The sequence below is a fragment of the Anastrepha ludens genome, chromosome 3, assembly GCF_028408465.1.
Source record: "Anastrepha ludens isolate Willacy chromosome 3, idAnaLude1.1, whole genome shotgun sequence".
Lineage (NCBI taxonomy): Eukaryota > Metazoa > Arthropoda > Insecta > Diptera > Tephritidae > Anastrepha > Anastrepha ludens.
The window spans coordinates 36,549,576-36,563,183 of NC_071499.1; the positions used below are offsets into that span (position 1 = coordinate 36,549,576).

General features: G+C 38.9%; 1 protein-coding gene across 1 annotated transcript in view; it reads right to left on the reverse strand.

Annotated features, from left to right (window-relative positions):
- LOC128857447 (uncharacterized) overlaps positions 1 to 10,263 on the reverse strand; it is a 77,595-nt gene extending 67,332 nt beyond the window's left edge. The window contains exon 1 of the mRNA XM_054093205.1: positions 9,961 to 10,263. Within this exon, the coding sequence (XP_053949180.1) occupies positions 9,961 to 10,080 (120 nt within the window). The 5' untranslated portion in view covers positions 10,081 to 10,263. The remainder of the gene's footprint in view (positions 1 to 9,960) is intronic.
- Positions 10,264 to 13,608: the final 3,345 nt, after the last annotated feature.

Sequence of the window (13,608 nt, forward strand, 5' to 3'; positions counted from 1 at the left end):
ATGATTTCTCAGTATTTGAGTGTTTCAATGTTTGAGCTGCTTCATTTTGCTTTCGCCACGATCGTTTTCGCACAATATTGTCCTATATGCCCCATTTCTCTACCTCAATCACCATCCGTTTAAGAAATTAGTCGATTTCGTTTCGTTTGGCCAATGCTTCGCAGATGGAAATTCCATCCCTCAAGCTTCTGTTTGAATCAAGTTAATATGTTAAATTCGATCTTCATCGAATTTAGCCTTTCTTGTGTTTAGTATTATTCAACAAATTACTTTTTTATTGTTACTAGGGCACGAAATAGGTGAGCTTAGGTTAAGATGAAATGGTTACTCAACTTGGACGAAAATCAATAATTCGTTTGTTATTAAGTAACAAATATTTTTATATTTTTTATAAAAAAAAATCGCTAATAGAGCTGTTAGTTATTTACAGATAAAATTACAAAACAAAAAAACACTTTATTTATTCACTTTCTGTTTGTTGGTATACTCTGTAAACTGCTAGCCCATATTTTTGTAACGCTTGAAACATTAAAACTTTCCACCTCCTTCCAAGAAAATGTGTGCTATTGCCCACCCTTGATGGCTATCCACTTCTTCGCCACACTTGCCCATTCGCCCAATCGCCTACAATCAACGGATAGATTACGGATAAATGCTCAGGATTTTCCGGCGAGGAAACTGACCAACTTAAATGCCGACCAACTCAATGCGTGGCATTGCCTTTCAGAGTGCTTTTGTTGCACGCTTTGCATGCTTTCGTTAGTTGTATTGTTGTTGATATTTTGACGCTTCCCCACGCGCGACCTCAGCTGGTTGTGCATAAAGCGGGGAAGAAAATAAAAGTAAAATCTCCAAAGATAAGGAATGAGCAAAGTGAGCCTCTGTTTTCATCTGTGATGTTTAAATTTGTTGCAAGCATTGTTAAGTGGTATAAAAACCCAAAACAAGACATCACAGATTTGAATTTAGTTAAGTTAATTTGTTCATGAAAATTAACTATTTTTCGGTAGATCTCTGAAATTAACCTCCGAACTCCTAGAGCTGTTCGACTTCACGTAGTGGAGCTTAAACGGTGTCCACCTACTTTCCGTCTCTAAATAATTTTTCGGATTACAATTTGGATTTTCTAAATTCTAAGTTAGTTGCGATATACCGCTAGCAGAGTACGTTAACACAAAATTTATAAATTACCACAATGGAGATGACGATGTGGATGTGAAATTATCCCCTTGTGACTTGTCTCTGACCGCATGCCTCAAAAGAGTAGGGTTTTAATCCTTGCAGGACACTTTTATTGCGGCTCAGAAAGCCGTGGGAGGTCATCCGAAACAAAAATGTGAGACTCTTCCTCTAATTCTGAGCTATTCCTATAAGTCGTTCTTAAAACGGCAACGAATTCACTGCATATAGTCGCATCCACGGAGCATGTAGGATTTGCCCAGCCTTTCGTTTTGCACTTACTTTCCATCGACTCTTACGTTATTTCCATCGCCCCTCGAAGTGCAATCAGGTTAAAGACGGTTGGCCTCTGGAGGGAACACTTCAAAGGACATGGTAGAATTTTTTAGCAATTAATACCGTATTTTTCCGACCTCGAACAGATCTCTCTATCCGTAAACTAGAGTTTGAGAGTCTTATGTCTTCACTGACAGCTCCAAGATGGAATCGAGAGTCGGAGCAGGGGGTTTGTCTAAATCAGCCGATTTATCTGTTTCCTTAAAACTATCGAATACTGGTAGTGTTTTGCAGGCAAAAGTCTTTGTGATGCTGCACGCTTGCAAAACGCTCAAGGAACGAGGGAGATATTAACAGTTAATGCCATGATGCAGATCCAAAGTAGTCAACTCCTGTAAGGAGGATATCACATATCTTTGGTGTGCAGGTAACACTTCTCTGATCTGGGTTCTAGGACATCGAAATATAGAGGGAAATGAAAGTGCTGATGAGCCTGTGAGGAAGGTAACTGAATTGGTCTCAGAGACCTCCTATCCGGTCATCGGCATCCCTCTGACAGTTGTTAAAGGGGAACTGCACAAATTATTTCTCAGGAAAGTACAGAAAAGATGGAGCTCCATTTCTTCATGTGCTATTTCTTAAACCATTTGTCACCTTTAAAATAGACAAAGGGTTCAGAAAGTGCTGGTGACTCCACAACGTCCAATTTCCAAACTTGTAACTGTGTTCACCGGTAATTAGACGATCGAGACACATGCAGAAAAGCTGTGCTTACCATTTAATCTCCATTACTGAAGCTGTGGGGACCTTTCAGAGAAAGACACTGTTGAGCACTTTCTCTGTAAATAATGTCTCTAAAAAAATGTCCAAAATGTCTTAACAGCTAGACGATTAGGACCAGTGGATGCATCTTTCTTCGACAGCCTATTGCAGAGAGCCATCGTAAATCTCAACAATCTTCTCACAACACAAACAGCTTTCGCTGTCAGTAGATATCTGCCTGTTGGAGATCTCATGATGGTATCAAAGCGGCGTTTTAGTGCTATTTTGGGAGTGCCAGAGTGGTACTTAAATGTATGTATATACTTAATCTTAGTTTGTTCCGACCTCTGTTGTAAACAAACCGCTGTCGTATCCCTTATTTTATAAGCAAATCAGCTGATTCCATAGGATTGATGTTGGTCACACCTTAAAACTTTGGGCATTGGATGGATATCTGTTATTACCCTTTCAGGAGCCATTTAATTCTATTGACAGATTTCTTTGATATTTTCATTTCTAAAGTTTATAAGGCCTTTCTCTTCTTCTTGATTGGCGTGATAACCACTTCCGCGGGCTTGACCGAGTTTAACAAAGCGCGCAGGTCGTTTCTTATTCGTGTTAACCAACACCAGTTGGGTACACCAAGCGAATCCAAGTCCTTGTCCACCTGATCTTTTCAACGCAGAGGAGGCCTTCCTCCTCGGCTATTGTTTTTGTCCAAGTTTATAAGATCGCTGAACACAAATCTGTTGTTGTTGTTGTAGCAGTACCTTCGCCCTGTCAGTGTAGCGGAATCACCGGTCGTCTTCGGCTAGCTCATCTAACGGTAGGCCCAGGAAACTAGCTGTTTCGACGGGTTGGGTCCAAAGGAAAAGGCGTGTTAGGTGAGTCGGTTTAATGGGGCATGTGAAAAGGTGGTTGGTGTCGTGCGGAGTGCCTTCACATGCTGGACATATGTTAGGTATGTCGGAGTCGATTCTGGGTAAGTAGGAGTTTAACCTGCTACAAGATCCAGAACATAATTGTGCCAAGGTTACGCGCGACTCTCGGGGAAGTTGGAACTCTTCGTTTGCGATTGGTGGCGGTTGGACTCCGATAACGGCATTCGGGGGTCGAGAGCTTAAGAAGGTGGTGAGAGTCTCCCGATGGTTGTCGTTTATAGCCTGTCTGTACACTGCCCGATCCAGTAACTGTCTGTTTTTTTTGTCTGAGATCTCGTCCGCGTAGTTGAGGAAATGCCTCCTGATGTGCCTGGGAGGTGGCTCAGGCTCAAGCAGGTGTCTATAAGGGAGAGGCCTGCGGTAACACCCCAGTAGAAACTGCTTGCTGAGCAATTTGTATTGCTCGTTCACAGGCAGCATAAGGGCTTCATCGTGTAGGTGTTGTATTGGTGATATCATAAGACATCCTGTCGCGGTCCTTAATGCAGTGTTTTGGCAAGTCTGAAGCTTCGTTCACTGCGAATCACTGGTTCCAGGCGACCAGACAGGCGCAGTATAGCTTAGAGCCGGTCGGCTTATTGCTTTAAAAGTCGACAGCAACATTTCCTTGTCTTTGCTTGAAGTGCGGCCGGCAAGCGACTTGAGAACCTTGTTGCGATTCTGTACCTTAGTTGCAATAGCAGTTGTATGCGCTGAAAGGAGAGCAAGCTGTCAAAGGGAACTCCCAATATTTTGGGGTTGTTAATCATCGGAATTTGTGTATCATCGACTTTCACCTTGAGTTGTAGCTTGACCTACTTTGTCCAGGTGGTGAAAAGGGTCGCCGTCGATTTAGTGGGGGAGAGTTGTAAATTCCTCGCAGTGAAGAAGCGAGAAAGGCTGACGAGGTAGTCGTTTACCTGTGCCTGCAAATTTCGATTGCATAATCAGTTTTACCATAACTTGCTGCCATAGTTTTCATCACGCACAACCTTTTTTGTTATTATGTCACCTGCAACTCGTTGACCACTGCTTCCTTCAAAGCTATCCGGCCATCAAATCCATTGAGTTTGTGATAAAATGAATACTCAATAATTGGACGTCCATTCCTGGTTATCTCCCATTTGAGCAGTTTACAAGCATAATTGTTGCTGTTTTTCAATATTTTTTTGTATTTTTCCGTTTTCAATGCTGTGCTTAGAAATTTAAAGCATTTGGTTAACTTTAACAGATGAATTTTACCTTTAGTGTCAGCATCATTTTCGGATTCTACTCCCAACTCGTACCTTTTCAATTCACCATCATTCATCTCAAATAGCCAATTCACTAATCTATTCAACTTTCTCTCTGCTCCCAAAACTACTTTAACATCTCTTTTAACATGTCCCAATTGTTGTTGCTAATATTAGAAGGTCATTGGACCTTGGTATTGCTGCTGCTTGCTATTGTCTCGGCCATGTGGTTAGAATGGCTTCTTTGCCGTTCAAGCCATTGTTAGCCTAGTGTTGCGTTGGTATGAGAATTCTGTAACTGCCCTATGCTGAGTGCGGAAATGGCATTTTGTGTTTATGTCTCTTTTAATTACTTCAGCAGTTGACGGCAACTTTATGACATCAAATTCGTTTGCCTACATGCGCCTAATACTCAATTGTCCAATAAATGTTTGCAAGCAATCGTTAATAGTACACATGTAGATATGTCTATGCACGTATGTATGTATATTAGGATGGCCCAAAAAAATATATACATTTTTTTAGTGGTGGTAGTTTAGGGCATACCTAATTTTGTGCTATGGGCAAAAAAAATTAACTATTGTTTTTTTTTATATTGATTCGTTACGTCAAAGTTCTGAATATTGCGATTGAATTCCCATGGCAAAAATTAACTTTTCCATAAATTTGGTATAAACTGTTTACAAGTTCTCCGAATCTATCGCAGACTATAAATTTAACGGGTGCCAATTGGTTTTTACTGACGAGTCAAAAGGATCCCACACTTCTTACGCAGTGGTAAAGGAAAATCAGGAAGTTATCTCATACGGCCTTCTATTTTCATTCTGCTCGATTTTCACCGCTGAAGCAACCGCCGTTCAATACTGCGCCAAAAATAAGGGTAAACGTATAATTTGCTCCGACAGTTTGTCCTGCTACCAAGCCATCCAAAACCACAAAAAATCAAGCAAAATCATTGGCTGTATTAAAAACATACTAATTACCCATCGTAGTAGCATCAAAGCTATGTGGATACCTGGGCACTCCGGCATCCAGGGTAACACACTGACAGATACAATTGCCAAGAACATTTCCATTGCACGAACTGTCACATCAGAAGTCATCCTACTCAGCGACATAAACCGACTTATTCATGAACAGAGAGGTTACTTCGTGAATGGTCGTATTATAAACACCATTATTCGAATATTAACCCCAAACGTACATAACCTGCCTATCCATCATCGGCACCCACCAACCATCATAATTACTGGCGTACCCCTATTACAGGGTAATAAGGTACATCCAACCCCTGCCCCTTCTGCCAAGGCACAGTCAGTGTGCATCATCTTCTGGTATCCTGCGCAGAACTTGCTTCTTAAAGGCATCACCACTTTAGCAACATATATCTTCTTCTACGTTTAAAAGATGCCACTGAAGATAACATTAAAAACATTTACAAATTTCTGAAGGACACCAACCTACTCCATCGTATCTGATCCAACATCACATCACCAGACAGCCGAAAGCCTCTGATGCTAGCGCTACGTTTGCTTGAGTTCACTTATAATTTCATTATCATGTAAGCTTTTAAAAATAAAAATAAATAAGTTAAATATTTTATATCTGCTCTTAATTTCTCTTGCCAAATGTAAAGAAAATTATGCAGAAAAAAAAGGTAAATTTTGTTTTAAGTTTCAACTTTTTTTAGTTTTAAGCGTTTTCAATGCCCTTATAAAGAATAGTTGAAATTTTTTGTTCTTTGGCGTAAGAGGAAAGCGAATTTCGTTCGAACGCCAATAATAGTAGACAATTTTGATCCCGGAATTTGGGTGGTAATCCCGTGAGTCATGGATTCGGCCTAGAATTTTCTCTCACCTTTTTCAATAATATGTAAAAATTCAATCAAAAAAGTCAGTGTAGACAATCAGCAAATTCCAAGTTTTGAAGGACTTTGCCTGTCTTGCGACCAGCATCAACTACAAAAAAGGCGTGAGCCTGGAGATCAAGCGGAGAATAGCTCTTGCCAACAGCTGTTACTTCGGGCTTAGCAGGCAATTGAGAAGAGCTCATTTTCGAAGGGCCAAAGTGACATTCTACCTAATGCCTATCGTTCCCGTCCTGGTATATGGCGCCGAAGCGTGGACGATATAAATAGCAGATGAGAAAGTTTTGGGAGCTTTCGAGAGAAAAATTGTCTGTAAGATCTTTCGTCTACTCCGCGTTGGAACAGCGAGCTGTATGCACTGTATGCGTTATAAAGAGACATGGATATAGTTATTATTCTTCTTCTTGATTGACGCTATAACCACTTAAGCGATTTTGGCCGAGTTTAACAAAGCGCGCCATTCGTTTCTTTCTCGTGCTAACCGGCGCCAGTTGGAAACACCCAGTGAAGTCAACTCCTGCTCCACCTTATCTTTGCAACGTACAGAAGATCTTCATCTGTACCTATGTATTTGGACGACATAAGCCAGCCCACGAATCCAATGGATATTTTTTCACTATCGCCGACTATAACCGTTGTCGCTAACGTATTAATGTTCAAAAATCTTTCTTTCAAACACTGCACTGGATGCCTCACGGATGTTGGCATTGTCCCAGCTTCTGCACTATACGATAGGATGGACATTTTTCAGCTGAACGTAATTAAGCTGTAAAAAAAACAGCGGCTACGCTGGCTCTGTCGTATGATCGAAGACGCTCCAGTAAAGCGAATCTACGAAACGGTACCCCAAAAAAGAAGCCGAGGCAGGGGACGACCACAATTTTGTTGGAAGAACCAAGTGCTGCAGAACCTGTCAGCACTCGGGATTTCTAAATGGCATCAGCAAGTGCAGAACAGCTACAGTTGGCGCACTGTTTTGGATTCGAGCAAAATCGACATACGATTGTAGCGCCACCGTAAGTAAGTAAGTACTTAAGTAAACAAGTAAGTTATAAAACCATTTAAAGTTTAAGATAAACTGATTTCAAAAATCACATCGTTATTAACTCATACAAATTATATTTGAACAGCCATGTGACTATGGAACGCATACGAGTACATCAATGCGTTCTTTTGCGGTTCGATAAGGGAACTCATTGCTACTAGGTTTAATATTTCTTTGTTATGTCGGCTTATTCCTCATACTTGTATGTGAAGTTTCATTCCAATCTGTCAATCAATCAACGTGTCACAGTATTTTCTAAGCAAAGGAAATTTATGAACGAATGTTGAAGATGCACAAGGACTTTTCGCCATTAATTAGTTCAGTTGAAAGATGGGTTGCTGAATTAAATGTAGTCGTTTAAGCCTTGAAGATCATATACGTCAAGGATGTCCAAAAACAGCAAAAAATACAGGAATACAGGATATCGTATTAGAGAATCATGAATGAATGAAAGATACTTAGTACAGGTGGGCCATATAGCGTTTGCTTTTTGAACCACCTATTTTTTGAGAATGGTAACACAAATGACATGTCAAATGTGTTCATAATTTACTTAAAGGTTTGACATTTACGAAATGGGACGCCATACGCTTGAGCAAAATTGAGAAATATTCTTCCGCGGTTACAGTAAATGGCGAGCGTTACCGTGACATGCTCAACGAGATTTTTCCAAAAAATTGAAGAGGATGACATGGACGACATTTAGTTTCAACAGGACGATGCAACTTGTCACACTGCCAAAGTTACACTCGAAATTTGGCTACCGTTTTTGAATTCCGATATCAATTGGCCGCCTCGGAGCTGTGATTTAGACCCGTTGGACTATTTTTTGTGGGGAGCCGTTAAGGACAAATGCTATGCGAACCATCCAGAGACGATTGATGCTTTAAAACACGAAATCGAAGTTGCCATTCATGAAATTGGGGCCCAAACAATCGAAAATGTGCTTAAAAATTGGGTTGATTGAATGTCCTACTGTAAAGCCAGTCGTGGTAGTCATTTGAACGATATTATTTCTCATTCATGAATGACAGTCTTCAAAAAGTTTGAAAACGTATTGATTAGTTTTTTTTTTATAGCCGATTCAAAAAGCAAATTTTACATGGCCCACCCTATAGAAGCCCCAGGCACTTCAGTGGGCAGCGTGAGCAATATTTTGACTGAAGTATTGGGTTTTCGAAGGCTCAGTACACAATGAGTGCCGCCTTCACTAGCAACAGAAATGGGTTAAAAACACATTCGAATGCGACTTTCTCAGCAACATTTAGAGCGTTTGATACATCGATTCATCACTACGAATGAGACTGGGGTCTATCAGCATGATCTTAAATCAGAGCAAATCAAAGCAAGAGGCGAAAGAGAGATGTGAGCCTAGTTCTTAGGGTCCAAAACGAGTTCGTGTCCAGAAATCGACCAAGAAGATGTTAGCATCAGTTTTTTTTGGGATGCGAAAGGAGTTTTGCCTGTGGATTATTTGAAAACTAGTGAAAAAATAAATTCTTAATATTATTGAAACCTTTTAAACCAATTGAAGTAAAAAAAAATTTTGTTAAATAAAATCAAGTTTGCGAGGGAAAAAGTTCTTTTTCTTCAGGGCAATGCACCGAGAATTTTGACAATGGCTAAAATTCATGAATTGAAATTCGTGTTGTTGAAGCATCCACCCTACCCACCCCAGATTTGGTTCCGAGCAACTTCCATCTGTTTCCAGACCCAAAAAATAGAGGGTGGTTAAATTTCAAGGGCCGATGTTGAATGTGAACCACACCTAAACGTCAACGACAACGTTGGACTTCTTTTTTTGGGGTTATTTGAAAGAAAAGGTGTACGTCGATAAGCCAGTAACAATTCAAGAGCTAAACCTCAATTATGCTTCAGCGCCATCGAAAATTTGGACCATCGGATGGAGGTGAGCCGCCGAGGCCGCGGCGGCCATTTGGCCAATATTTTGTTCCATACGTAATTGAGCCATACCTATATTATCGCAATAATTTCTTAAAAAATTATTATTTCTTAAAAAAATTGTATTTTATTTAAAATCAACATCGGCCCTTAAAACTTAACCACCCTTTACATGCTTGGAATGCGTTCTTCATCAAATGATGAGGTCATAACAGTGTGGAAGCGTTTTTTGCAGCCCTTACAGATTCTCACTTCAGGAATGTAATTCACAAATTAGAATCTCGTTGGTATAAATGTACTGATGTTCAGGTACACTATACTGAATAATAAAGCTTGAAACCATAAATTTTGGTTTTCTTATCGAACCGCAAAACTTGTTGAACAACCTAGTATATTTTTGTATAAGTATTATTAGTGATTTAAATGCGCTGCAGGCGCTTTGTGTTTGCTTCTCATATTAACGCATAATCCACATATTGCTGCAGATGGACAATAAAAATAGGACAATGGATCTGGCTGGCGCGAAGTTTTCGTGTTCTTTACACATTTTTCTACATTGTCAGCCAGTATTGTTATAACCTAGAAAACAAACCAAATAAAGCTTCAATCTCAAAATTGGTATAGTCAACCATATCTGCCAAGGTCATGGTTAGTTTGCCATAAAGACTGTCACTGCGTTTGTGTAGTTATCATTTGCACATTTGTACCAAGTAATCTTCTAAGCAAAATCAACAAGTGGTAACTTAGTGTACCAGATATTAAATAGTCACTACTTACCCTCAAGAGCATTTTGCATTTGGCATTATATATAGAGAAGCGATATACGTGTGTGAGCAACTTTGTTTGGGGGTCGACGCAACTGCCGATCATATCCGAAGACACATTATTCACACTCATATTTATTTATTTATTTAGTTTATCATATATTTTATTAAATTTAATCTAACTATATTCAGCTACAACAGAAAACACTTATAAATAAAATTAAATTCAGTTAAAAACTGCCGGTTAACGGTTTCGAAATCGAATCACCGCGCTGCGGGTAGATCTGTACAAAACAAATAATGCAATGGATCTGTTATTTGGCTTGAGTTGAGTTGTTGTGTTAGTGAGAGTATGCAGCGTGCACTTGAACGTGAGTGAGAGTAATGTAAGCGGTACTATTTGAGTGTTTGTATAGGATTTGTAGAGAAGCTAGTTTTTGGTATTTGTTTTTTCTTTTGGGTGCTCAGGAGAGCAAATTGCCAATTGTAATTGAATTTTTTGCCTTTTGCAAACAATAACATTGCAGAGATTTGTATGTATATTAATTTATAGAGAGCGTTTTTTTAAGAGATGGAAAAATTGTAACTCACAACAGTTTTTTCTGTGATAATTTATTCTCGCTTGTTTTGAGGTTAGCTTGGCCAAATATGATCTGGTAAAACTATAATTTTTCAACCGAGAGCGGAGCAGAAGCATTTATGTGGCTTATTTCATTTTTAGCCTGTTTGCAAAACCGAATTAGTCCTCCACAAGTACATTTGGAAAAATTCAACGATTTTTACGATTTATTTGCTGTGGGCGGCCATCTCTTCGTGTGATATGAAATTGAAATGTGAAAAAAGTCGAGCCTGGAAGCAGAGAGAGATTTGGTAACTCGTAAAACACTAAGGCTAAACATCACATTGTATTTAAAGCCCAAGAAAGTAAAGTAAAAGGTAAAGTAAAGCTTTCAAGGAGGATAGGAGGGAGGTAACATAAATAAAGTAATAGGATAAAATAGAGGCAAAGAGGTAGCGAGAACTGTGAGAATTTTCCAGATTCTTTTTATATACCGTTAGCGTCAAAATAAAGTGTTAACCAGATTTTGTTAAGTTTTGACTATATGTTTACTTATTTTATAATTTCAATTATTTGTTTATAAAAATATGGTTCGTAATAAAGTAAAACCGCCGGCCGGCTGTGGCCGAATGGGTTGGTGAGTGAATACCATTCGGAATTCAGAGAGCGAGCCCCGGTTCGAATCTCGGTGAAAGATCAAATAGTAAGAAAAAGTTTTTTCTAATAGTGGTCGCCCCTCGGCAGGCAATGGCAAGCCTCCGAGTCTATTTCTACCATGAAAAAGCTTCTCATAAAAATATTGGCCGTTCGGAGTCGGTTTTAAACTGTAGGTCCCTCCATTTGTGGAACAACATCAAGACGCACACCACAAATAGGAGGAGGAGCTCGGCCAAATACCCAAAAAGGGTGACACGTCAATTATACATGTGTATAATAAAATAAAACCCACATAAACTTTCGAACTTATTACAAGTTTTATAAAAATTCTGCAAATGTTTAGCAAAATTTCAGAATTTTTACTAGGAATTTATAGAAAAATTTCAGGTACACAGTTTTGTATATTAGATTATTGAAATTTTGTATACTGAAATTCAAAATTCAAGTAGTTCAAAAATTGCGTTGATTTTTGACAATTTTTTCTGCTGACGGTATAGGATGTTTTTTTCATATAAGAAAATTGTGTCGAATATAGAAAATGCGCAAAACTGCTTCCTAAAAAAATTTTCAAAAATCAGTGTAGTTTTGAATGTACTTAAAACTTGCACTTTATTATACCAAAATTGAATGATCTATAAAAGTAGATAACCGAAATTTTTCTAAAAATTCTAAGTAAAAAGTCTGAAATTCTGATGAAAATTTGCCGAGTTTTTACAAGTTTTATACAAAGTTCGAAACTTTAGTTTATATGGCTTTTGCTGTAGTTGAACAATACTTAAAAAAAAAAATAATAATAGAAATTTCAAAATAAATAAATTAATAGTCAAGTCTTAACAATATCTGGTGTACACTTTATTTTGGCGCTGACTGACTATATAATTGGCGCTTGCACCCTTTTTAGGTGTTTGACCGAGCTCCTCCTCCTATTTGTGGCATGTGTCTTGATGTTGTTCCACAAATGGAGGGACTTACAGTTTCAAGCCGACTCCGAACGGCAGATATTTTTTTATGTGGAGCTTTTTCCTGGCAGAAAAACACTCGAAGGTTTGCCATTGCCTGCTGAGGGGCGACCGATATTAGAAACAACATTTTCTTCATTTTGGTGTTTAATCGGATTCGAACCAGCGCGCTTTCGAATGGTAGTCACGCACTATTATTCGACTACGGCGGCTGCTCTTTATACACTTGACAAATAATATAACCAGCAAGTTACAGGGCTTATACATGCCATACATATGAACACACTAAGTACCCTGCAGGAAAAATTTAAATAAAATGTGGCTTTTTTTAAAGCAATTTGAAGTACCGCCGATTTCAAAACCAAATCCTTGTGAGTAAGGAATGATGAGTTGTTTGCAAGTTCGATACCCAGTGTTGTTACGAGATTTGGTTAGGATGAGTTTGGTTTGGTTTGGTCAAGGGGTGATTTTGGTTTTTGGACTAGATAAACTAAAAAGGCACTTTTGGATACTGTGGTAAATCATAAATGAAAGCCCGTTGAAGATATCTACTCACATAGCTTTCGAGAGTAAAAAAAATTTTAAATACGGGTATTTCATAGGTGGATTGCAGGAGACGAAGTAGATTTTAGGTGAATATATTTACAAAGATTTAAAATTTGTATGCATCTGCAATTTGAACCATCTGCCAAATAGCATTATAGAATATATTTATGTTTTAAACATATATTTGCTGCATATATTTTTTGTTGGTTGCTGGGGAATTGCGTTGCATATCTTCTTGGTTCATAAAAGGAAAAACCTCAAGTTTTACGTCGCTTTTGAATGACAGACAGTTTTTTCAGAAACACTTTTTCATGGCACAGAGTGAATCGGAGGAAAAATTAAAGTTTTGTACTAGAATTGTTTGGTTCCAGCTTATACGAGGGCGGTTGAATCAGTACCCGTGCCTAATGACAGAGGGCGCTCCTGTGGGAAGTTGAGGTTTGAATCGCGTGCTGCCATCTATCGAACGACGGCAAAAGAAATTTCGGACTGTTTGACAGGTTAGTTTGGATTTGGCAGCTATTCGAGTAAGACGTGTTTCGTGATTTTCGCTAAGATGGAAAACAGTATGGAACAGTATCGTTCGGTAAGTTGCTTTTTATTTTTGGATGGGAAAAAATGCAAGGATATAAAAGGAAAGTTGGATGCTGTCTATGGAGACGCTTCGCCATATTTGACCGCAGTTAGATATTAGTTCAACGAATTTAAACGTAGGCGAACATCGAAATCTTTTAAAATGTCTACGAGATTATTCTCACTGATCGACGAACGAAGGTGCGCGAAGTATCAGAGGCCATAGGTATGCCAACCGGGATGGATATTTATATTTTACAACATTAAGTTGTCGATGAAAAAATTGTCAGCCCAATGGGTGCTGCGATTGCTCACGGTGGGCAACAACTTCGACGCAGTGTTGGAGCAATTTAAGCGAGATACGAAG